The 25,140-nt window shown below is 42.0% G+C and overlaps 2 protein-coding genes across 2 annotated transcripts; both read right to left on the bottom strand.

The window, feature by feature from the left end:
• Positions 1 to 134: 134 nt before the first annotated feature.
• Positions 135 to 6,463, bottom strand: tmbim6 (transmembrane BAX inhibitor motif containing 6). The gene is made up of 10 exons (XM_088406026.1): positions 6,315 to 6,463; positions 4,679 to 4,755; positions 4,485 to 4,593; positions 3,302 to 3,422; positions 3,163 to 3,211; positions 2,005 to 2,102; positions 1,106 to 1,185; positions 943 to 1,043; positions 801 to 876; positions 135 to 726 (listed from the first exon to the last, which is right to left on the bottom strand). The coding sequence occupies exons 2-10, from the start codon at positions 4,732 to 4,734 to the stop codon at positions 703 to 705; spliced, it is 714 nt and encodes a 237-aa protein (XP_088262152.1). The 5' UTR covers positions 4,735 to 4,755; positions 6,315 to 6,463; the 3' UTR covers positions 135 to 702.
• A 1,594-nt stretch (positions 6,464 to 8,057) lies between these two features.
• ctdsp2 (CTD (carboxy-terminal domain, RNA polymerase II, polypeptide A) small phosphatase 2) lies at positions 8,058 to 20,439 on the bottom strand. The gene is made up of 7 exons (XM_088407810.1): positions 19,775 to 20,439; positions 18,006 to 18,166; positions 15,713 to 15,817; positions 14,522 to 14,578; positions 12,739 to 12,831; positions 11,698 to 11,883; positions 8,058 to 10,691 (listed from the first exon to the last, which is right to left on the bottom strand). The coding sequence occupies exons 1-7, from the start codon at positions 19,833 to 19,835 to the stop codon at positions 10,566 to 10,568; spliced, it is 789 nt and encodes a 262-aa protein (XP_088263936.1). The 5' UTR covers positions 19,836 to 20,439; the 3' UTR covers positions 8,058 to 10,565.
• Positions 20,440 to 25,140: the final 4,701 nt, after the last annotated feature.

The raw sequence follows: 25,140 nt of genomic DNA, 5'->3' as shown, positions 1-25,140 counted from the left end.
ATCACTAATACACATGAAAATTATTGCCAAAACTTGCATTTCACTGTACAATCATTGTAAACTGGGGCAGACTGCTAAAAGTTTTTTTTAAGGGAATTTGTCCAGCAAATAATGCAACTCACTTGACCATTGCAGTCCTTCAACACATTTATTTGGGCAAATATATCAAAGTTGTAGTTTAGCTTTTACAAGAACAAAATAATCTTCACAGTATAGGCTGCAAAATGTCATCAGGTTAACTTCACTTAATTTGGCAAACTATCAGACATTTGTGGAATTAACAAGAGCAAAGAAAAAGATGGACAGATGCCACCAAGTGGGAGGGAGCTAGAAAAGTCCCGGACAATTCAAAGCATCACTAATGAGGACATCGGGAAGGGGATTCAGTGTCCAAAACGCACTCTGCTAAAGAAGAAGAAAAACGGGGCCGGAAAATAAAGCAACTCTGCATGTGATGACGTGACACCGCTTCAAACTTTAAGCATTCCTGGCCTGTCTAGTCATGAGAAAAAAAAAAAAAAAAAACGTGAGCAACGCCGACCTCTGCAGGCCAAGCGTGTTGAGCGCAAAAAAATGATCAAGACTCGGAAGTAAAAGAGCAAAGAAAGATTAAATCGTTTGCAACGGGAAGACCACAAGCGCTTTGTTAAAGAAATTAAGTCAAAAGTGGCAAACGGGCGTGTCTTCGTCCGTCGAGCTCCTCTACTTCTTCTCCTTCTTCTTGTCCTGAAACGAGGCGAGAAAAGCAAAATGAGACGTGCTCAGCGGCACCCGGGCGCCGACTTGTTTGAGGGGCGCACCCTGTCGTTGAAAGCGAGGATGACCATCAACTTGCGGAAGATGGTGATAAAGTCCAGGAACAAGTCCACGCAGTGCCTGCGGCGCACAAGAGTTGAGGTTTTTTTTTGGGGGGGGGGGGGGGCATACGGCACCCCCACTCACCACACATAGTCCTTGTCTCCGTTCTCGGCCTTCTCGATGATGAGCTGCGTGTCGAAGAGCACGAAGCCGCACATGGTCAGCAGGCCCAGGTACATGTGCGCCTGCGGGAAAGGGCGAAGGTCACGGTGGAGGTCGCCGGGCGCACGCAAAGCGCACAACTGACCTTGAAGAGCATGACGGATCCCAAGAACATGTTGGCCAGCGACAACAGGAGGAGCAGAGACAGGCCGGACATCAGCGTGCCTGCAAATTCACAACCGTCTAAGACAGTGCTACTTTACTTTCAGCAACATCAGGAGATAGATCATGAAACTTTTTTTTTTTTGGATCAACCGGTGCCGGGCCACATGGGTCGCACGTGAAATAACGATGTTTTGGAACTGATTTAGTTAACAGTTGATTCATATGTGCTCTGTTTGGCTTGAATTTTGTTTCTTGGCGCCATCTCTTGTCACTGTTGATATTCTATTTCGTAGTGAGGAAGGGTGGTGTTGCTTCAATTGAGAGCAGTTAGTCAGTGACGCCCATGAAGTTCTGTCCCTGTTAGATGTGGCCCACGGTAAGTTGTACTTTCTTTGTAAGAATGTTGCCATTTATGACATTATGTCCCAAATTAAGTTTGTCTGATCCAACGGCAACTGTGGACAGCATGTTAGCTAATGTTAGTTCTTATCTTCAGCATTTTAAAGAGTACTGCCTTGTTTGCGTTTAGCTCATTAGCATTTTCGTTTGTGCCAGGTATTTCCCTTTGGTATGTGTTAGCATATGCAAATCTTTTGCATTGATAAGAACTCATTTGCAACTAATTAACATTTTCTAATTAACATGACTGACTCAATGTAATTCTTGTAAATTTTTGTACATTGAGGCAGCGACCTCAAAAGTATTTGAGACTCAAGTAAGCTGAGGGTTCCTATTAGTTTATCATTAACAGTGAGCTCATACTTTATGTGCACTTTATATTCACCATTTGACAAGACGCTTCTGAGAGGAAGCAGCACGTATTTAATAGGAAGTTTCTTTTAGCCGTGCAAAGCTCAGGGAGGAAGGATGGGGTCTTACCTCCGAGGAACAGGTAGCTCCTACGTTTGGCATAGAGGGCGCTGAGAGTGAAGCAAATGAAGATCAGCGAGGTTCCCATGAAGGCTGTGACCATGATGCTACAAACAGAACAGGAACAAAGACAAATCAGAGAAGCAGCAGCTGTGGTGGTTTGTGACAGTTCCATTTGTCAATCAGAGCTACGTACTACTACTTTGAAGGGCCGCAACTCTTTCCGAGTGATGAGGACTTCATGACCAGCTAAATATGTGCTAAACATTTTACAGCATTAAATTGGACATCGCTAAAAGATCGGTACCGACAGGACACAGGTGACATTTTGGGCGTCAATAATGTCGCTCATAATTCCTCACGGCTAAACCGCTGTTTATTTTGAAAAACGGCAGACGGCATCTAGAACATTACCATTCAACAACGCAACGCCATTCGACGTCAAGCTTAAAAAGGATCGTTCGAAACATCGTTTCGACGTAAAAAAAGCAGTGATTCAGTATCGGCCTCAGACGTTACGAGGTATAAAAAGTGGTGTTCCAAACAACACATAACAAAGCACGTTAGCTTCGTTTAATTTCATCTGCTTGCCATAACAGAAGGAGCTTGTGCATGCAATAGATACATAGCAGTTAAAGGATGAATTTAATCTTTTTTTTAAATTGTTATTTTATAGTAAGTGTCCATTTTTCAGTTAGAATCAGAAAGAATGCATGTATTCTTTTAGTGAGCAAAATTGTGTTGCTCACTGAAGGTATGTTTTGATTTTAATTACATATTTATTATAATTTAGTATGGTAAATGTCTGTTATTGTAAGAAATGCTGTGTTGTATTTTTTGTTTAAACATAAAATGTTTTTGAGAATGCAGAAAAATGGCAAATTTCCCACAGAGATTTTGATATTATTTTAAAGCTGTTATTTAAATAACACAATACTGTGATATTTTTAAATCAAATAAAAAAAATGCTGTTGTATTGGCTTTCTTTAATCACTACGTGCAACAAAGAACAAAACAATCAAATCTGACTCCGCTACCGGCATTTTTTTTTATAGTGTCCACATAGAACCAATAATCAAAACGTCTGCTGGGTTTAGTTCCGCCCATTGGCCCTGTGGAGGTCACTTGAGAAGGGTTGTTCTCCTTCCTGCAAAAAGCTCAGCATACCTGGGGTTGATGGCGATGACAAAGTCCAGCGTAGGGCCCAGGCCCACCCCTAAGAGGTAGTGGGGCAGACAAAGAGGCATGTTAATGGCGCCGTCCGGCCGCTGCAGGCCCCCGAACACGCCAATCAGCGAGTCCTAACCATTGAGGAATGCGAATCCCGCCAGGATGGCCAGCCGCTTCTTTTCCGTCTGGGCGTTGTGCGGCGTCATGGCCAGCCACAGCATTAGGCCCAGCGAACCCAGCGTAAACAGCACGCCGCCCTGACAGCATAACACATCTCGCGTCACTTTTGGACAAAGCCAAATGTCAGTCCAAAAACAAGCAGCTGCGAGTGTTCAGATTTTCATTTCACCCCTCCCCCCCCCATTCTTTTATATTCTATTTGAGAAGTAATTTGCTTGTTTTGATGCAGTACAATATTACAGACTTTTTTCTTATTTAAAAATATTCCACCAACAATACGTTACCATATACAAACAAGGCCAGACCGATTACCGGTACCAATGAGGCATTTTGATGAAAATCCCCAAAATAACTTGAATTTCTATGCAAAATTCTGCTGACCCAGTAAACCTTGTTTTTGTTTGGAGTTAAAACAAACATCCGTGAAAGTTTAACATTACTGTTTCTTTTGAAATACTGTAAAACTTCACTTATTGTAGAAAACTCCTGGGAACCATTTACCTTTTAAAGTTTTCTTTTAACTTTTGAAGACATGCTGTTGACTCAGGGACTATCAGCATGTCTTTAAAATATGATTATGGCTATTGTGTATATTAAAAAAAAAAACATTTTGCAAATCCTAAAGATACACAATAAACATATTCTTAAAGATATTTCAACAAAGTTATGACAGCCCCAAATTTTGGCTGCCTTCTCGCCTACCAAAGATCTGTTTCGACCCTGATAAAAACTTATCGGTCGATCTGTAATGAACACAAAGTATGAAACACTGTAAAATCACACCTTCCTCACAGGAATCAATCAGCTTTCATGGATGGCTTCAGAAATTGGACATTTACAGCTGTGGCATTGGACTATTTGACATGAAACAAATTCTCGAAATGATGACTGCATAGTCAAAACAGTTATGGATTTGTTTTACTTGAAAATCAGTAAGTTGTAGATATATCTCATCACCACTTGGATGAGGAGCAAAACATAGATTCCATTTTGGAAGACGATTTTTGGAAAAAAAATGTCCAGATGCACTGCATATTTACACTTTGAACACACACTTCCCCTGCTATCTTACGCCCGCGTCCATAAAGATCCTCATCAGATGACGCAAGAGAGCAAGTTAGGCAGGTTGCGAAAAGTACCTGAACGAGACGCAAGACGACGTGCGTGTAGGCACCAGCCGCAGCCAAGAACATGCATGCTGCCAAGGTGGCGTAGACATTCTTCAAGTGCACCTGGGTGGAATGAGATCTGGGAAAAGGGAAGGGAAAAAAAAAGCGTGGATGAGAGGAGTGCAGCGTACATAAAGAACAAGTCAGATGGGTGCCAGGCATACATTTGGGAGAACTTGAAGAGCGCGTCAAAGTTGATGTTGCGGTCAAACACGTTCATGGTGCAACAGAAAGATGCAACCTGAGGAAAGAGGAAATAGTTTAAGGCTGAAAATGCCAAAAACCTTAAAAATGCCCAGCTCATTTCTACTTTGATTCAGGAGGCAGGAAGGAGTGAACGATATCAAATGGTGTTTGCTGCATTGGCAATTCAACAAGGACAACATCTTTGAAATCACTGTTGCCGTTTACATTTTGCATTATACGTAGAAACAAAAATAAGGGTAACGAAAATTCTACAACGTCAAAATTTTGTCATGGAACAGCCGTAGGCCATTCCTAAAGTTGAGACAGGGAGTTTGGATTTTTTTCTATGGCCGCGCAACTAATGATTTTGACCATTAATGTGTTGTTTACCTTTTTGATTCATTGAACAAAAATAACATTTGTCAATTTCCACTCCTAATCAAGGACATTATTTGAAAATGCTCGTGATGGGACGAAATGTGCTGAGTGGGAGAAGCGTGGATTCCAGGCTGCTGTTACACCTATATAACTGCGATTGCTTTTTTTGTAGCATTGCCCATTGCTGCAATGGACCCTGGGCGAAAAAGTAGAATTGCCCTATTTGGGAGCATTTTGATTTGATTTTTGATGCTTCTAATGAAATAAAAAATAGTGCTTAAAAAAACGATATTTATAGCAGTTGTATTTTGTTCATAGAGTAATTCAAGCACATTCGTGTCATTTTTGGAAAAATCGTCTAAAATTCTCAACCTTGTTGACTTCTTGTTTTACTGAACCACCTGATGGCGCCTTAGAAATAAAGAACGATGAAGCTTTGAACTATACTGTATGTGCAAACCAACTGGCTGCAAAGCTTCAAGAAGTTTCACTTGGCCAATACCAAAAATGTGCAAACAGCAATAAATTGCAAAAAAATGTTGAACATCCAAAATATCTTGTTGACTGAATTTGAGAGCATTTGGACCGTTTAAAAACTGTCTCCTAATGATAAATCAACTAAAGATGTCAATTGATACTATGATCCATTTGTAATTCATGAATAGTTGGTTGCACTTTAAAAAAAAACTGTCTTGACACCGCCTTCTTATATGAACTTTTGAAAAGTAAAACAATTTTGAAAAATCTACACTAACGTACCTATGAAGTCGATACTCGCAAGCCTACAATAAATGATCCACAAAGAGCCGAACATTTCAGAACGTCGAGTCATTTCGTTCTCTGGCTGCCCATTTGGCGGAAGTGCGAGCGACTTGGAACGGGGCAAACTTTCGTTTTGGACTACGATTGTTGGCTCGGCTTCGAATGCGTCGTCGAATGCGTCGTACGCGAACTGCGAAATCACAGCTGTCGATAATTTACCACATCGAATGAACCAGCAACGAACTGGACACTTTTTAACAGTGTAGAAATAATCGTTTGATGGCTTGGCAAGAAAGGTTTAACTGCTTGTTTGTTTGCCGTCTGCTGCGTGTTATTAATAGCCGAACATGCTAACGTCGGCTAGCTAGCGCGCCCACAAATTCCTTATCTCGACAGCAACCTCGAAAAACACAAAGAGCAAGCCATTCGGGCGAAAAGTCAAGGTTTCAATACGATAATGTGTGTGCCGTTAACCTGTTAGTTCCTGCTGACGTTCCGCGTTCAGCCTTGTGGGCCTTAGGTAGGATCTTTCTCTGCCTTCTTTCCGCTTCCTCTGAGTGGCGTCAGGAAAGCCAGGACGTGTCACACAATAGCACGCGCGCGCATGCGCACATGTGCAGTGATGTCACCATGGAAACGCCCAGAGACCTGCGCACCACTTCCGGGACTGCTGATCTGGCTTGGACAATAAACAAAACACGTTATAGGATGCGTGTAAAATTTGGAAAATGTAACGAAATAGAGGCAATGCCATGCGTTTTTAATCTACTATATTGTTTGCAAGTCAAAGACCAAATCTTGTTGGGTTTGAGATATTATTCTCGTTTATTCCGGATGATTTGACAAGAATTTACCTTTGCAGCCGGGTTTCGTAGAATGCAGTTCCAACAATATCTTCAATCTTGTTTAGAGTCAGGATAGCAATTTATGATAGTAACTTTGAACCCCGCCTTTCTCACTAATATTTCTTCCCATTTATATGCTTTATGTATGTAGACTTGCCACACCAAGAATTTCTTGTATAACTATATTTGGTTTAAAAATATTTATATTTTTTGAGTACATCACTTGCGGCTTGATGAAAAAAAACGACGATGACGTCTTTGACTCATATAAAGCAAGGCGTAAAAACACGAAAGACTTGAAAAAGGACGTCGCCACCTAAAATGGCCGCCGCCGCCCACCTCTATGTGCCATAATGTCACGTGATTGGTCTGCGCTTTTCAAGTTAGCGCCACTGAATGCTAATTGGTTGTCGCGGATGAACTGAAGCCACAGTGCAGGCATTTTGCAATGCCTCTGTTGCGGTCTTTTTTTTTAAACTGGAAAGTAAAAACACTTATCTTTTTTTTTCCCAACACAAGCATCCGGCTTTAGTGGCTGCATCGACCACTCAGTGTATTTTTATCTCAATGTGGTGGACCATGACTTTAAAAAAATTGCTTTACTACACTATTTTTTCAGGATGGACTATTTTTAATTCATATTTGGTTTTGACACTGTATATATATATGTATATATATATATATACACAATTCTTCAATTCGTTAAACTAGTCCTTCTCAGTTAGTGAATGGGCATAGATGACCCCAGGGAAAAGGCTTTGATATTGCAATGTGAAGTCTAATTGCAATAAAATAAGGATGGGTATAATTTTTTTCAGGCACCTTTATGCGCTTGGTCATTTTATTTTTATCAGATTTAGACTAACCTGTAACCTCTATAAGCATTAAGAAAAAAAAGTTAACAATTTGCGGAAGTTAATTAATATTGGAGGATACAATTTTAGGTATACTTATACAACTTTTATAGATGACAATCGTATTTAGAGTTCGTGCTGTGAGTAGCTGGACGTGAAAAGTTTTCCCTTTCCTGGGAGGGGAGTTTGCAGGAAATAATTGAGAAGATGTTAATATTACTGCTATCTATAGTTAGTCAACTTGGTTACTCACGGCACAGGCCTCACTGCAAACAAACTGACCAGGATGAAAACTAAAACGTGAATGAGACAGGACATAATGAAATTGTGAACGCCAATCTGCTGTAGAATAAATACATCAATGTAAATAATGTAGTCCATTTTCAAAAAACATTTACCTAAGTGACCAATTTTCTTTTGGAACTCAGTTAGGACCAATAAACTACCTTTCAATCTCAGATCGAAGTGTAGCTGACGCTAAATTTCTGGAATAAAAAAAATGGTACAAAACACTTGAGTACAGGAAAATAGAACCAATTTTTATTTCAATTAAAAATTGGTAGCACCTTGTCTTTTATAGTTTTGGTCAGATATGCTAAACAAAAAATATACAAAAAAAAATGGAGGCAATCTTGACAAATAATTTGGATCATCACATCTGGTAAATTGTGCCTTTTTTGTAAACTAGTTGACAGAAAAAAAGAAGTACATAAGGTGATCAACATCACCGAAAAGCCCACGAAAACTCACCCAGAAATTAAAACAAATATATCTAATATTAGAACAAAAATTGTCAAACTAAAATTGGAACTGCTTATGTTGGTCATGTTCTCAAACTTTCGGCACAGACAAAATCTTTCCACACAAAGCCTGCCTTAAAGTTGGCAAATGGAAAACAATACAACTTATTACACATTACTGGACGATACAGGGGTTTTTTTGGCCAATAAATACATATACAAAATTTTTTAAAAAAGGACAGAAAAAAACAAGGACATTTTCAAGTGTTTTTTCTTTTTTGTGCTGCAATAGCAGAGCCGCCTGCATATGTGTCTTCAAACTCGCTCGCCAGTGTTTCCTCACTCATGCTCGGCATGATGTGCGTTCAAGTGTTGACGCCATCAAATCTCTTTCCGGCACAACACGTTTTATCGTTCCCAAATTTCAAAAGGCACACTTGTCTCTCTCGATCAGCAGAGTTTGTTCAAGATGAACAAAAAAAAAAAAAGTCCGTCAGAAAGCTTGACTGAATGTGGTGTGCATGTCTGGCCCAAGTCCGGACCAGCATGTTCCAGTGTGTCCGCGTGCTAGCCACTAACTCTTCATGATTGCCATTTTGTTCTGCTTGCTCAACCTGAAAGCTACAGATCAGCACCTTCCTAAAAGAATGGCCAGTCATTCTTTCATTTTATTATTTTTTTTCAGAAAAAAAAAACAAAACAAAAAAATAAAACAATGCCAATTATATTTATTAACATTTCAGTAGATTGAATGATCTGTTACAGCAGGCTTTTCAGCTGCGGCCAGTATTCAAAAGGAGCTGAAGGATGTTATCTTTTTTTTCGTCAAAATATGACCAGCCATTGTTTGAAGAGGGTGACTATGAAATCCAATCCAATCAATCAATGACATGCAGAAAATATTATTCTAGAACAGTACACACAGAGCTACATTCATACTGCAAGTGAATTCCCAATTCTTTACACAATGTGACTTGGATCTGATTTTCACATCAATGTGAACAGTCCAATTGCAGTTTAGTTTTCAAATCTGACCTAGGCCTCTTTTATATGTGCATAAAAATTGCATGTGTAGTCAATGCAACTGCAGCCTGGATGTTTGTGCAACCGACAGGTCACCAAATGGCACCAAACCTTATAATGAAGGCACTTGAGAGGCTCCTTTGCCATGAAAGGAAGTGTAGCTTTCTCTCTTCAAACTAAGAGAAAATTAATTGGAACATTGACCAAATGAAATTTATTGCTAAATTGTGTTCTCGTAACTTATTTGCAAAAACACAGTGTCTTTATTTTATTACATTTTAAACGGCAGTAAAATGACATTAGCGATGAGGTTTTTCGGAGGACGAGCCAGAAATAAAACTGATGATGTTGCACGATCTTATCTTCGGGTCGGATTCCAAGTTGGTGAATACACAGCACTGTTTTAAGCCTTTTTCCTCCCACTCAAAATGCTTTGCGCTGCGTATGGGGTACTTGACTGAAAAAAATATTTCTGAGGGGATGGATAATTGAAAAATGATTGTGTAGCACTGATCTAGATAGTGCCAAACAAAATGGACCGATGTGGAACACAAAACAAAGATGACATGAAACGATTCAGTTGCGAACGCTGGTTTTGTCTCACCAAATGCTTGTCATTGTCAGAAAAGCGTCAGGACTACTATCCACATGAGCGAGGGGCCCGATTTCTTTTCAGGACACCACGTGCGTCACATGACGTCGTGTCACTTCACCAATGCAGTTTGTTCACGTTAAAGGTCATATTTGTCAACAACTCCATCAAAAGATGGGATTTAAGAAGAAAAAAAAAATCCTGACCCTGCAGTGTGAATGTAGCTTCAAGCAGCCGTTTCTTTTGTTGCTTTTTTATTTTCAAAGCTTATTTACTCTGAAATGAAATATTGACACAACTGGCTTGCATAGAGGAACTATTTAAAAATACATTTCCATATAAAACAACTTAGCAAAACGAATCATGTATAAAACCATGAGGTGATTTAACAAAAAGCCCCCCCGTTCTGAAAGGCACACTTAATCGAAGGATGTTGGATGGTCAAAGGAGGGCTTGTTTAAAGCAGAGAACAATTACCCTATTTGCATGCCAGCATTTGTGACGGCGGAGCTTTGGTTCCTCACACAGTCTTGCGGAGATTTGGATGATTTTCACTCGAGCTTGCCGCTAACACAAGCATACAAAATGCAAACTTTGGAATGTGTCGTAGTTTGTGCAGCTCTCCAGCTTCAAAGTGTATGTACGTGGAAGGCCACCTGCAAAAAGCTGAGTCAATGTCCGCGAAGCTGGTCCAGCTGTGTGTAAACGTTCTCTGCTTGGCTGAGTTCTTCGAAGATGGGCAAAAGGTTGAGGAGTTCGGCGTCATCCACGTCATCGAACCACGACACCACAGGGACCTGAGGATCAGATGCGCATGCTTTACTACAAAACACACAAAGACGTTTTTTCTTTCTTTTTTTTTTTTGTTTAATCAGGAGTGTTCCCAGGGTCACCAGAAACACTTATGAAGTTTCCTGAAGTTGACTCAGTTTCAAACTGGTTGTCAGCCATCATATTAAAAAAAAAAAAAAAAAGCCCGATGCCTATGTTGGGAAAAATGCAGATTTTTTTTCCAACTATGGCCAAATTTCTAGCAGCTTCTCAACTACAAAATACAACCATTCCCAATTGCTGAGAAGACAAACAATTTCAGCAACAATAACCAACAGTTACAGTATTTTTTTTGGTCAAGGCTAATAAGCATCGGCAAAATTGAGATATTGGAAAAGCTTCAAGGACTCAGCAGATCAAGACAAAAACAGGAATCCTATACAAGATACTATGGTGCAAACAATCTAACTTTCCTGCGTTGTTGTAGTGCATGGTGGAAAGAAAGCAGGGAGTGTGTACAGCGGCCAACCTGATGAAGTGTGGCAACGACAACTTAATGGATCATTAGGCCTGCATGCCTGGATTCTATCAAGTTGAAATTGCAAATTGGACACCATTTTTATAGACTGCGCAAATGCTGGCGGCTCCAGATTTCTGTTGGCTTAGCATCTTTGCATATTTGGCCGACCGCCCCTGGCAAGACGGGGTACCCTGTCCAGTTGTCCTTGGAGACGTGCCTTGCGGAGTGACAATTTGGCGGCAGAAAGTAAACCTAACCTGAAGACTGCACAGACCACAGACCACTACGGAGAAGATATCTGCTCTGATGTATTCCTTTCGCGAATCAAAACCTGGAACAATTGTAGGCCACGCGAAGAGTCACTTTGAGAGGCCTTTCACCAACATTTTCATGCAGTTTTTGTTTTTCATGTGTTTTTTGACACAGCTTTATACTAATTTGTTTAAAAGCCCTAAAAGTCATCATCACTACGACCCGCCAAATAAGCTCCTCACACGTGTTTAAGTACTCACAGCATTGTTGGGGTGAAAGATGTAAGATGCGGGAGAATTGTCCAAAATGAGTGTCTTGTGAAGGTCTCGGCCCAAGCGGCTCAAATCTTTCACGTAGCAACCCTGGTGGAAGACACAGGACTCCCGGAAGAGGCGAGCCCGGAAGACGCTGTACTGGTCCAGCAGATCCGTTACAGGGTCGGCGTACTGGCGGACAGTTGGGGAAAAGGTGAGGGAGCGCCAACCGAAACGGCTAAAACTCCTAACGCTAAACGGCGTGCCCCAATAAGCGAGGGAACTTTCAACGTACTGTCACAAGAGGCATTTAAAAAAAAAAAAAAAAAAAAAGTCCCACCATTTTACAGAAATGCACAGAGTATACAAAACAGGCAAAGAACAGCTTTCACTGCTAAAAAGCAGATTTAGCAAGGTATTCTTGGAAGCCCTTGTAACATTATGCTGTTGGGACTTTAATATTCAAAACTATGGAAGCAAATAGCATTGACTTGAAAGAAGAAATTCTGCTGTTCCTTTTAGTAATTTTTAGAGGAGATGATTTTGATTATTTTAAATCATTTTTAAATGTAGGGTTTTTTTTTTTTTTCAACAAAAAAGTTTTTTTTTGTTTAAATTTTACCTTTAAACTAAAAAGACTTGTTGCAGATCTGCCCTTTAACTTCAGGTATACGTTAAATTACGGGAAAGCATGTACAATAACTTAATATCTGCGTGAAACTATATCCCAAACATTAATTACTCAGGAAAAAAAACAGGTTTGTGGCGCGTCGTAGCGTGAATGCAAAATGCTTTCATACAAAACGATGAAAATCAAATTCATTTAACCTTAAATGTTAAATACAATTGACTAATTAAAAAAGGTTGAAATGGTCATGTTTGTTGGTTAAAATGATTAGCTATCAGCAACTGGAACAAAGTGTACTGTTGTACTGGGGGGGGGGGTTCAATTTTATGCCATGTTTGAATATTTGAGTAATTCTTTTGCTTGCCACTAGAGGGAGTCAACATGGCACCAATTTGCGAATGACGTTTCACGCTCCATACCTTGGCCAAACTGGCGGTGAACAGTACACACTCAAACAGTTCCCCCATTCGCTGCAGGAACTCATCCACGTAGGGCCTCTTCAGCACGTACACCTGTCAACACACAGCGCACGCTTCCATCAATGCCGGAAAAATGTCAGAGATCATTCCGGGGTGACCGGAGCTCATCTTCGGACCGAGAGCACCACGGTTCGAGTCCTGCTGCAACTAGTCAGAGAACATTCATCATTTCTTGTTTCACTGTACCTCTCTGTTCATTTCTTATCTGTAAAATTATTATCAATAATTATTATAAAGTCATCTATAAATGCATCTTTAAATGACGTTGTGTGGAATAAACCCATTATTGCCACAGAGATTCAGTCTTTTGACTAGTATTGTTATCAACCGTTTGTTTTTTAATTTTAATCTGACGGTCATTAAGACAACGTGAAACTGCATTCATTTCAGGACATTTCATGATTTCAATTTTCAGTTATGTTTCGAAGAGAAGCTCCTTTCAGTTTTGACGACCTTGGATTTTGAAACAAAATATTTTGGCTTTGACTGAAAACATTGGCTTGTGGTTTTTGGCTTCCTTAATTACTAAAGTAATCACTGTTAGTGAACTTAACAACAAGAAAAACATGCATTCTAAACTACAAATTTGAAATAGTCTTTTTTTTCAAGCAAGGCACAAAAAAAAAATAGATGCCTCAATGAAATGAAAAATTGATAGTAATATAACTGTTGGTTGCAGCTCCAACTGGTAGTTAACGTATTGAAAAAGAAAGCTGTTTTTTTAAGTTCCTAACAGGCAGCATTATTGTTCTGCTTTATGCTTGGCAGTTGCGCCATCCAAGAATTTCTCAGATTTTCATTTTGCAACAACAAATGAAACATCCATCAAAGTAAAGGTAAATATTTCACAGATTGAGTGTGGTCATGGAGTGTATGTGTAAATTGACAGAAATAAAAACAATCAAGTACGCCTAGCTAAAGATTGTTTAAGGGACAATGTGTAAGATAGAGTGACATCTAGTGGTGATCTAAAAGAATGCAATGACTTTAAAGCAGGCACACTACATTGTACAATGCACAATACTACTTTGTATGCCCCGTTGGGTAAAGATGGCGGCCAAACATGTCAGCCCCCTTCAGCATCGTAATTACCAAGTATATTACAGAAATTTATAACAGGTTTTCGACAATGATTTTTTTTTTTTTTTTTTGGACCACAAATTGCTACCAGATCTTACACATTGTCCTTTTAGGTAAGATAACAACACAGTGTACTCAGTTACATGACATTACTGGATGTGGTCACTCTTTGGAGAATCCATAATTACTACTATGAATGTAATTCTTGCTTTCTGTCAGCAAGGCGGGTCGGCACATGAGCCCATACTTAGTATAGTTGTTCGTAGGCGTGAGGCTGAAAGTTTGCCCGCCGCGATGCGCGCTGCCACCGTGTGGCTCCAGCTCGGCAGTCGCCCCAGTTTGGCCGCTCACGGCCACTTCCTGAAACAAGTAATCAAGAATAGGCCGTGCCAGTGTGAACCAGCCTATCCTGGATTACTTGAAGCAGGCAGAGGCCCACATCGACGCCCCGCTGACAGCAGCACCCAAGGCTTTTCCACAAAACGCCAAGTAGCTTTTGTACTTTGTCCTCTTCCATGTTAATGCGTTGTCAAATGTGAAAGGAAAGCGTCGTTCCACATCTGGCCAGAAGAGGGCTCTGCCGCTGTGCGGCTGCTGCAAAAACACCAGCTCACGCACGTTGGCTCGCATTGCCGCAGCTTACCTGGTGCGTGGTCCCCTCGATCTCCACAGGCACAATGAAGTCGGCGTTGCTGATTGGCTGGAGGAGGAACACAGACGGGAGACTTTGGGTTGGCGTGTGCTCGTACAGGCGCTCACATGATGTTACATAAGCTCTTGCTCACATGCCGTAAATAACGGCAGGCACTCCGGGCCGAGTGCACATATAGACGTTTGATCAACATTCTTTGGATTTACAAGAGAAGGGGATTGACTCATGGATTCAGCGCAGTCATATGCAGTCAGAGATGGGGAAATTTTTCTATGACACTACAGACATCGCAACTTTCAAAATGCAAATATTGTCATTTAGAACAGTAGAACTTTTAATACCAAGTACCACACCTAAAAGTAGACTACTAACAAGTACAATAAAGCCCTAAAATAGAGTAGTTCTGTTTTCACGGTTCCCCTTTTTATTTTTTTGGCAAGGGAAAAAGACTGGACTCACTTGAGGAGTTTGAAAATCCACAAAAACAGATAAGACACCCATGCAAATGTATTAGATTATTTCTTTTTTGAGACCCTCAAATTAAATCTTTAATGCTTTGAAAGATGTAGTGGAACCCCGCTACTGGTAGGGACCAGGGGGCTCTGTGAATAGCAAATATCTGCATATAATTGATGCTCATTTAAAAGCAAGGGGGGGGGGGGGGGGTCTCAAACATCACTTTGAACATTCGCTATGCATTCTTCCATAAAAAGCAGATGGAAATTGGGAGAGTAAACCCAAACCCCCAGCCCCAAAAACACACACAAAAAAAGACATTGAAATAAAATTTCTTGTGATCTGTCACATGAACAAAAGCAGAAAGCAGGTGAGCCGTGATTGGTTGATACCAGAGCAACAGTGGCGTCATTTTCTGTTGACAGCCAAGCGCCACAAATGGCTACTAGTGGAGATGGATCAAAACAGGTGGACTTTGTTGCTTCATTCCTATTCCCAAAACATTCCAACAAGTGGGGCTGAATAGAACATTCCCATCATGGAGAAAATGTCTAACATTACTTCTCCTTTAAAAGTGTGTTGAAAATTATATTATTATTACAAAAAAAGATGCAGAGTTTATATAAAACTCATATATTGTGAGGGGGGGAATACAAATGACCTTGAGTATTACCCATGAGCTGAAAACGGAACGCACTTTTGTTGAGCGGTTGGAAATGTCCCCACCTTGAAAGAACTGTGCACCAGCGTCTCGTCCAGGTCAATAACCACGCAGATCTTGCCTTGGTCACGAGCGGTCACCTCGGGCAGCAAGCCGACAGCGTCGCGCAGCTGAGCACACACACACAAACACTTTTCAACGCCATGTGCACGCGCGCATGTTGAAGCGTGCTGATCCATTGGCGACTATTTCACTATTCAATTCCAGTTCCATTCTTTAGCTGCACCCGGATTCCATTTTGATTTTCTGGGTTGGAATTCAATTGCATATTCATTGAAATGATCAGATGTTGATTCAGTAAGATGGAGTGTACATCTTTTAAACAGCTTGAACCTTCTTACAGGCAAACGTCCGATTCAAGCAAAAACATTGAAAATCAGCAACAAAAACATTTCGTGAACTGGTTTGTGGGTTTCGTATCCACAGATAGACTGAGTATTAGCCAGGTTGATTATCAGCATTGATATTCAGAATTTCGACAAACGTTCATGCCTGACGGCCAGCAACGGTATAATTTAAAACTGAGTCAACTTCAGGCAACTTTTTCAGGTCTCTTTTAGGGATGTCCAGATCTGGATCATATCAGGCTTGATCGCATCATTTTCAGCTGATCAGAATAGGGGCAGGGGAAACAATCAGGTTCCAATTTATGTATTTAATTGTGGGGAGTGGTAAAGATCAATAAAATCATTAAGGTGTCCACAAACATTCTCCAAAAAACCCTATATATATTTCATTTTACACTAAACAATATCACAACACAGGCAAAAACAGCGGAAGACCTCGTAGCCAGTGGGCGAATGCTCTCATGGTTGTCACAGGAAGCTGTACATATTTTAGTGTTGAAAGCAAAATCTTGCAGTATGTGCAAATTGAGGACAGAGCTGTGTTTAACAAAACTCATTTAAAGTGGCATCTGACAAATATTAAAATGTTTAGATTTAATTCGCCACTCCACTAATCATATAAAATGTCTCATCACTGGAATAGTATTGTTTTGGGGTTTTTAATGCACCTTTTTCTTCCCAAATGCCCCCTGCCGATCGTCAAAATTTGGTGCGTCAGACTCGAGTGCAAAGAAAAAGTGATCGGGACATCGCTAGTCACTTGGTGTAGGCAACTACGTATTTATTCAAAATGCTAATGAAATTTCTAAGAAATGCTGCAGACTTTTTCTCTTTCAGTGGACTGAAAACCAAGATAAACAATCAGATAGCTCAATACTTTATTCAGTCTGTGAGAAAAATCGAAAACATTTTTTTTATATAAAGCAGCAATTGAGAGGCTCCAAGGACATCAATCTAAGCTTGAGAAAGAGTAACCCAATATTTACAGAGTTAGTACTAGCCTTTAATGCAATGCATGCAAGTACTGTAATGACAGCACAGAATAAGCCAAGAAATGCTGATGAGATTATCAAAAGATGAACATTTTCGTTCTATTGAAATTTTGGTAGACTTTCGGGAGCTACTTATTTGTTGAAGTGTTCGTGAAAATCTTGCTGCTGACGGGTAACCAAGCTGTCACAAGACATCGGTGAGGGATGGCCAGTACTGGCATGCGCAGTCAGGGTTTCAGGAAATAAAATAATTGAATTTTAGTTTCTAAACGGCAATGTCAATATGCAGTCAATATGAATAACTGGCCACTGTCAAGTGGTTCAAGAATACTGCATCCATGTAAAAATAGCAGGGGTTGAAAAAAAAAACAAACATCAAACATATCTCCTAAGTGTTAGGTTGGCCACCGAGTGACATGGGTGGCCACCATGTGGCCCCGCCCTCTGGCTGGCTACTGAGTCTCCCTGCACTCAGTTTAATGTCTATGATAATACAAAGTGAACAGGACTTTCTTTACCTTCAACCGCATTTGCTACGATCCACAATTTCAACGTTTTACTGCAAACAGTACGTTTTACTATGTTTTGATTCTTGGTCTCTTTTCCTGACAACTTTTTATCAATTAGAGGCCTGGAAAATAAATTAACCGGCTTCTATTTCTATGAATGGCTTTCTCTCTCTGAGTGCTAGGCATCTATGAAGAGCGGGAATGGTTTCTCTAGCTGAGCTTTCTTGGTCTGCTGCCAGGCAAACAAAAATTCTTCTCAGGTTATATAACCTCCATATTGTAAATGACAACATCATATTCTTACAGCGAGCGGGTCCCACACATTTCGTCTCATTTTTTCCCTACTTTATATTCCACGGCTCCAACTTGAAGATGCGATATGTAGGGTTGCGTCGAACCTCATTAGATAGTGCAAGTGTCTGGACTACATGGAATTGCCAACGGGGTTACCTTGACAAGCGCCCCATTTTCCTGCGTTTCCAGCAAGGCCTGCTGAGAAGGCGGTGGTGGTGGAGGTAGCTTGGGCCCATCCTGAGCTTGCAGGCAGCAGAAGAGCGCTTTGAAGACGTTACAACTCCGAGGCTGCTTCAGGGCCGAGCGGCTCACCTGGCCTGAGTCACACAAAAAAAAAACATTGAGAGCACCCCAACGGCACAGCATGTTTGACAAAAACAAGCTTGAAAAAGCTCACATCTTTTTCTTCATTTGGAACGTGCTTTTAATGCACGCATGCTCTATATTTTTTTGCATTTGTATACAGTTTTGGAAATCATCAATTTCATTTATTTTTGCTATTCAGATATTCAAATATAAGTAGAAATGGGCATGGAGCAATCAATCAAATTTATCGATGCTTGTATTAAAAGATTATGAGGTTTCTTTGGGGTGTGTTTGGGGTGAGGCGATAGGATTTCTTTATAATTTTTTGTTGTTTTAATTGTTCAGCATTTTGACTTGTATTTTTGTAGATGAAAAATGATATTAAAATATATACAGCTATACAACTTTGCTTGTGAGGGTAAGCGGATTTGAGCAAGCAACAGAGTCTCTGTGAAAGATAACACAGCCTGCGTAAATTCTGCTTTGAATGCCTCCGCTGCTGCTTCTGCTGCTGGAAATGGCCGGCCCAGGTTATATAATCACACAGGGCGGGAAAAGCCACAGTCACTTCGCAGCACTCACTACCTTCCACTGAAGGGGAACATTCGAGGCCTTTTCAGACATACTGCCCTGTGCTAACATGGGATCTGGGTTGAGTTCTGCTTTGGAGACAAGCTGAAAGTCACAAGACACATAACAACGGTCATCATATCCCGATGACGTTGAGGCTTCCAGCAGATGGTCGACCTTCCCCTAAAAGAGTAGTGATGAAAATCGGGCCAAAAGTGATGATAATAGGGCCAAAAGTGAACCGGTGCAGCGTGGAAGGACCAAAGGTGTGTCACAAAGTGCAGAAGATCAGCGTAACACAAATGCAAACATTCCTCCTCCATTGGTAATGAGCTGTGACTTGATGCAAACTACGATTGTCTCCCATTTTGCTGAGATGCCATTGACTCACAAAACGACCAAGAAAAGAGAGCGAAAAGCTTTCGCTTACTTACAAGGGGCGTATACGGGGGAAGGGGGGGGGTGCAGCATTCCGCTGTCAGCACCCCCCCATACACATTCTCCAGCAGCAGCGAGATTATTTACGGTGCATGTTGGCGTTATGCAAACACCCCACCCCCACGTCGCCCCCCGAATGCGACCCAAACCCAAAGTGCCCGAGCGGACTTGGACCAATCTGCAAAGCGAGCCTGTCGTTGTATTTTTCTGCTCGCAGCCAAACAAGCTGCAACCTGACACTCACAAATACTCCAGCAGCAGCGTTTGTTTCTCGATCCCCAAACTCCGGCAACGAAAATCAAACAACAGCAGCCATTTCCAAACCGTGACTTCAAGTTTCAAGTTGACTTCCAATGCGACGCGACACCAATTCGTTTTTTTTTTTTTTTTTTTTGCATTTAACGTTACAATAGAGCCACTTGAATTCTAACTGGCACATATGATTGCGATGTTTTTTTTGTTTATTTATGTATTTATTTTTGAGTCAAATCGTCCAAGTGTCAATCCAGCGCGCGCGGAATCAACGTGGCTAGCTTGGCAAGCGAGCGGGACAACAACAACCGCGAAGTAGGCGCAAAGGAGGCAGTTCCAAGCATCCAAAGTAGTCTCACCTGTCTTAGGGGGCACTTGGACGTCTTCTTTGTGCACTTGGGTGATAACAGAACTTTCCATCGGACAATCACAGAGCCCGCAAAAGCCTCAAATCCTGCCCCCGGGCACTGACGGCCACCCCTCATTGGCTTCTGTCTTCACGGTTCCGACCCAGCCGACGCTTCGCCGAGCTCGCCTGTCACTGGCTTCTCTCTCGTCCCCGCCTGGCGCCCTCCCGCCCGCCTTCCTGGTGCGTCTGCCGTCTTTCTGTTCCTCTGACGCCTTTTCTCGTTCTTCGGTTGCCAGGAGCAGCGGGGTGAAGTCGGAACCGCTCGTAGGGGCTCTGCGGTCACGGCTTTTTTGGCGGCGGCGAGAACGGCCCCTTGCTTGTGTTCCCGAGTCCGCCGAGTCGTCACTTCGGCGGCGGCAGCGGCGTCAACATGGAGGAGAATCCAGCAGGCGCGAGCGAGCAGACCAGGAAAACAAGCGAGGAAATGGGGCAAGCCAAGCCGGTTTCAAGCTCCCCCTTACTACACATAAACAACATCGGCCAGATGCGCTCCGAGGGCCCCGAAAACGCCCGCTCCTCTCAGCTGCGCCGTTTTTCCACGCGCATAAACTCCACTCCAGGCCCAAATGGCAAAATTACGACTTTTGTCAAATAGCCCCCGCGTTGTTTTTCTACGCTTGGCAGTCGGCGGGTGCCCTGAAACCGACCATCTCTTTTGATTGGGCGAGCCTTGGCAAGGGGGCGTGGTCAAGGCATTCCTCCCAGGCCTGCACGCGCCACATTCCAGCCCCGCGACCAGAGATGCGCTCCTTCGCAACTTGATTATGATTACGCACAAAAACAAGCCAGGCCTAACCCTAAATAAAATGATATCTATCTATCTATCTATCTATCTATCTATCTATCTATCTATCTATCTATCTATCTATCTATCTATCTATCTATCTATCTATCTATCTATCTATCTATCTATCTATCTATCTATCCATCTATCCATCCATCCATCCATCCATCCATCCATCCATCCATCCATCCATCCATCCATTCACCAAGCAACTTGTCCAGTACATATCATGGCGGTCCAGAACACGTAAATTTACTGTAAATTAAACAACCGCTAGAGAAATGTGCTACAATGAAATGGTCTGCATTCTAAACTGTAGCCAGAGGAGTGGCCGGATAATTTATCGGGGTGGTCATGGCCACCCCCTGGTGGCGCCACTGAGTGTGCCTTATGTGAGTGCGTGCATGGCAGTGATTGATGCTCGTTAAAGCCCTTTACGATAACAGTTTCTGGCGATGTTTGAAAATCATAATTCCAAATCATATTCGAGGCATCAGATGGAGCCAGAAAGGGTTGCTTTTTCAAAAGTGAATTTTACAAACTTTCTACTGTCCGGATCTTTTTAACAAGTGTTAAATCTGTAAATTTGAGTATCTTTAGAGTATCTTTACTTTACAGGAGTTTTTTATTTATCTGAGAACCTTTGACTTGTACAATCTACATTTGAAAACCGATCGGAATCAAAAGAATATCTGAGCTTAACTTCATACTTGGTCAAAATGAGAGGATGCTATTACTTTTTGCTACCCATGGCATGTAATAGTATGATTGCAAAAATAGAATAGAATAGAAAACCTGAAACAGAAAAATATGAAAAAAAAAACAATGCCTTGAATGACATGCATGTCAGGAGAATGCAGAAGTTGGAATGGTTTGAATTGCTTGAAAAATGTGGAAGTAAAGAGGTTTAACAAAAAAGGGGGGGGGGGGGGGCAGATATCATAGTTTTGGGTGTGAACTGTGGAATACCAAAGTGTATTGTGAGAATCCCTTCAGCATTTCCACACTAGGGATACCAAAGAAAGGTTGTTTTACTGCTCCTCAAAAGAGCAAGGAGTGCAAAGGAGGCACAGGCTAAGTGGCTGGGATGGCAGGGTCGCCGGTCATGTGATTTGCTGGAAGCAAACACCCACCAGCGACAACCCCCTCCTCGGCCGCGGGCCGGCCCCAAGTAGCTTCTGCTGGAAGTTTCCAGGAAAAGGGCCGAGCACACAGGCTGTGAGGCCTCGGCGGGGAGACGTTTAGCTCATTGAGGAAAACAAAAACACGCGGGTGGGCGGGAAGACTCTCCCTCTTACATAACTCAGCCTCCATGACAGGAGAAGAAAGAAAGAGAAAAAAACCCACTGAAAAACCTGTCCAGCCGCCACTCCTCAGCTTACTTGAGCGCTTGGCGACCAGAATGTGAGTAAGACTGCGAGCGGCGATTACACAATAACATGCCGGCTGGAAGGGGACTCAAATTTGTCAGAAGCACCGAAGACGATGACAGCATTTCTATGAAAGTGTCGCGAAACGTCCAACAGAGTGGAACCCTGATTCCACATGACTGGCCTACCTAAAGAGACCAGCGGGAGCAATGGAAAATTCAGCACTGTCTTGAGATAGGACTTGAAGTTGTTTAGTGGCCATGCTTGGAACTGAAACCATGACCGTTCCACGTAAATATTTGACTATTGAAATGAATGGAAATGCCATAATGACTTCTAGCCTATTTTGTCATAAACAATTATTCATGTCTGACTTCTTTAATAAGGGAAAATAGTACTCAAGAATATTGTACTTTTTCAAAACGTACACGTAACATAAAATGGCTTTCTACGGCCACTAGGAGGCACTAAAATGCACGGCATGCACAGTGCCACAGAGTCTGGCTAACTTGAGATGTTGCCACATGGTGCAGCTACATATGTTGATTATCTGAAAGCGGTCAAATGAGTTTCAAGGGGCTTTCCATGAGCTGTCACCTTACCGTGGTGGAGGGATTTGCATGGGTCAATGATCACTGTCTGGGTCTTTAAGGCCCTGGCAAATGGGTCCTTGGTGAGGGACCAGACTAAACATTTCGGATGCAAGTTTCCCTTGCCCGGACGTGGGTCACCGGGGCCCCACTCTAGAGCCAGGACTGGAGATGGGGTTCGTTGGCGAGGGCCTGGTGGCCAGGCCTGCACCCATGGGGCCCGGCTGGGCAAAGCCTGAAAGGATAACGTGAAACACAGCAGTCTGAAAGGGCTTTACAAGTGAAAAAGAAGTCGCACAGAACTTCATTAATACACAACAGTATCCTCTAAACAAAGCTCCAAGAAGGGGATGGAAAATCTCAAAAACCCCATCTGGGGAAAATAAGAAACCTTCATATTCAGGACTACACGTGGGAGGACACACCTTCAAATCTACTGGGGTGGTGCTGTTGGCTTCTTCGGGCCATGACCTCCAACTCTCACTGGAGCTGTTCTCAGTCAAGTGAGAAGCAGCTGTGATGAAGATCAGCACCTCCAAATCTGAGACTCTGATCCTTGGTTAAAAAAGGGTGGAATGCCCTCTCCGGGTCGGGGGTGAGGTCCTAGCCTAAGCGGAGGAGTTTACGTATCTTGGGGTCATTTTGCCCTCATCTATGGTCACCAGCTATGGTTCGTGACCAAAAAAACGAGCCAAAATGGGTTTCCGCCGCAGCATGTCCAGTTGCTTCAAGAGATTTGCCTTCCTGTCCACGTACAGCAATTCTCATGATATAATTCAATTTCTTTAAATTATTGAAATGTAGCGTGCATCCATAATGTGGCAGGTGTGGGAGGCGACCTTTGACCTGCTCACACACGTTATGCTTGCCATTGAGGACTCAAAGTCCACCTGCTCAGGCGTTGTTCCTCGTGAGGCCTTAGCGATCAGGTACAAAGAACGACTGCAAAGCGACAAAAACAAAACTTCAAAGAGCAGCTATAAATTACTTCACTTTTAAATGCTGACTTGAAATGCTGAAAGATAAAGTCCCACTTTCTTGGAGCAGAACTGCTTACTGCGAGTTTCGAATGTTTGGAATGAGCTTTTCATGGACAGCGTCACACGAGCCATGTCCAAAACCAGACCCGGCAGAGTAACTTGTAATGAAAATAGGAAGGCGTCTGTTTGCGATGCGCTTCTTGTGACCGCTAGGGGGCGACAAACGCCGCTAGAATTGACGTCGCCTGCTTTTTCTTTTTGAGCAATTTCAATGGCGCCTGGCAACAATGATTCGAGCATAATTCAGAATCCGCCTGACTGTAAATCGTAACAGAAAATATGCAAAAAGAATCGCCATTATTTAAAACTTACGTTTGCCTATAGTTTGACTAGATTTTCAAGAATAAAAATGGGGGCATGACAATCTCGCTGAAAAAGAAGTAGGCTATGCAATAGATTCTAACCAGGAACTATAACAAATTTAATTGCTAGTAAATCTGGTTACTGGTCGATGTGTTATTGCTTTGGCTAGTCCAAAATGCTACCTTGGATGACCGTTAATAGCTCTAAACTGATCACTGCACTTCTCATGACCCAGCCTTTTTCGTTTGTGTGTGCCAAGCAGTGGCGTCTCTAGCATGACAAGTTGAGGGGGCACCACAGTGGGCAAAAGCAGTAAAACCTACACAATTCTATTCCAATTCAACAACACAATCCTATTTTCTTACTAACTTTACAAAATTATGAATAAACGCTTTAAAAGACTTCAAATCGAAGTATCACTCACTAGAGCTGTTCATTTCTTGGATAGAAAGAATGAGCATTGAGCTTTCATCCGAGCAAACTTGTCCAAAACCAATTGGTCAAAGTCCAATAAGCCATGACTGAATTAATTTTCAATGGACACCATACAGTAGCTAGTGCATTTAATTTCTGCCAGCCTATTGTGCTTCTTGTAAACTTGTTTTTCCTTTTTAGTGATCATAAGTATTTTTCTGACTCCGTTGTTGTCATTTGAGTTGTGATAACTAATTTTGAACAGTCACACAGCTTCATATAATGCATCCTGTAGGTTGTAACCCTAACCCCAACTGCAACAGAGACAGCGTGTAGCCTGTATGCAACTCTGAGTGACTGTACAGCAGATTTTAGTTGCACATTCAAATTCAGCACATGGAAATGATTCGCTGAACTTACCATGAGCCGTGCTGCTCTACGATGTTCACTTTTGCAAAATCTCTCCGCCACTTGGCCAAGCTTCCTTGTTTCCAAGTTCTCCTCTGTATCATCGGCGCTTGCCCCTATCTCTAGACCAAAGTCATCCACTTTTCTCTCAGTCGATTCGATCTTTGAATCCCATTGTACGACATGTGGTGTCCAGCGATTTTCTAATCACAAATACAGTTGGTCACGTTCTTTTTGAGCCATTCGGAGATGAAGGGGCGGATTTGTTCCTTCTTGATTGAACGATGTTAAAATCCACAGGCTAAAGGTTTAATTTCAAATGTTTTGCATCTACATCATTCATATTGATGAGTTGCTTTTATTGTCCTTTAGGTTACAATGAAAACAGTGCTAGCTTGCTGCCGCTA

Source organism: Hippichthys cyanospilos, chromosome 2, assembly GCF_059441005.1.
Source record: "Hippichthys cyanospilos isolate Australia breed blue-spotted pipefish chromosome 2, RoL_Hcya_1.0, whole genome shotgun sequence".
Lineage (NCBI taxonomy): Eukaryota > Metazoa > Chordata > Actinopteri > Syngnathiformes > Syngnathidae > Hippichthys > Hippichthys cyanospilos.
The sequence above is the reverse complement of the archived record's forward strand: the minus strand, read 5'-3'. Positions and strand labels throughout refer to the sequence as shown.

Excerpts from the sequence above, each read along its gene's own strand:
- ctdsp2 (XM_088407810.1), bottom strand. The coding sequence starts at position 19,835 with ATGGAAAGTTCTGTTATCACCCAAGTGCACAAAGAAGACGTCCAAGTG. Across the intron at positions 15,818-18,005 it reads AAAATGGGGCGCTTGTCAAG|CTGCGCGACGCTGTCGGCTT; the intron begins GTAACCCCGTTG and ends GTGTGTGCTCAG. Across the intron at positions 11,884-12,738 it reads TCACCGCCAGTTTGGCCAAG|TACGCCGACCCTGTAACGGA; the intron begins GTATGGAGCGTG and ends ACTGTCCGCCAG.
- tmbim6 (XM_088406026.1), bottom strand. The coding sequence starts at position 4,734 with ATGAACGTGTTTGACCGCAACATCAACTTTGACGCGCTCTTCAAGTTC. Across the intron at positions 3,423-4,484 it reads TCGTCTTGCGTCTCGTTCAG|GGCGGCGTGCTGTTTACGCT; the intron begins GTACTTTTCGCA and ends TTATGCTGTCAG. Across the intron at positions 1,186-2,004 it reads GAGCTACCTGTTCCTCGGAG|GCACGCTGATGTCCGGCCTG; the intron begins GTAAGACCCCAT and ends GTGAATTTGCAG.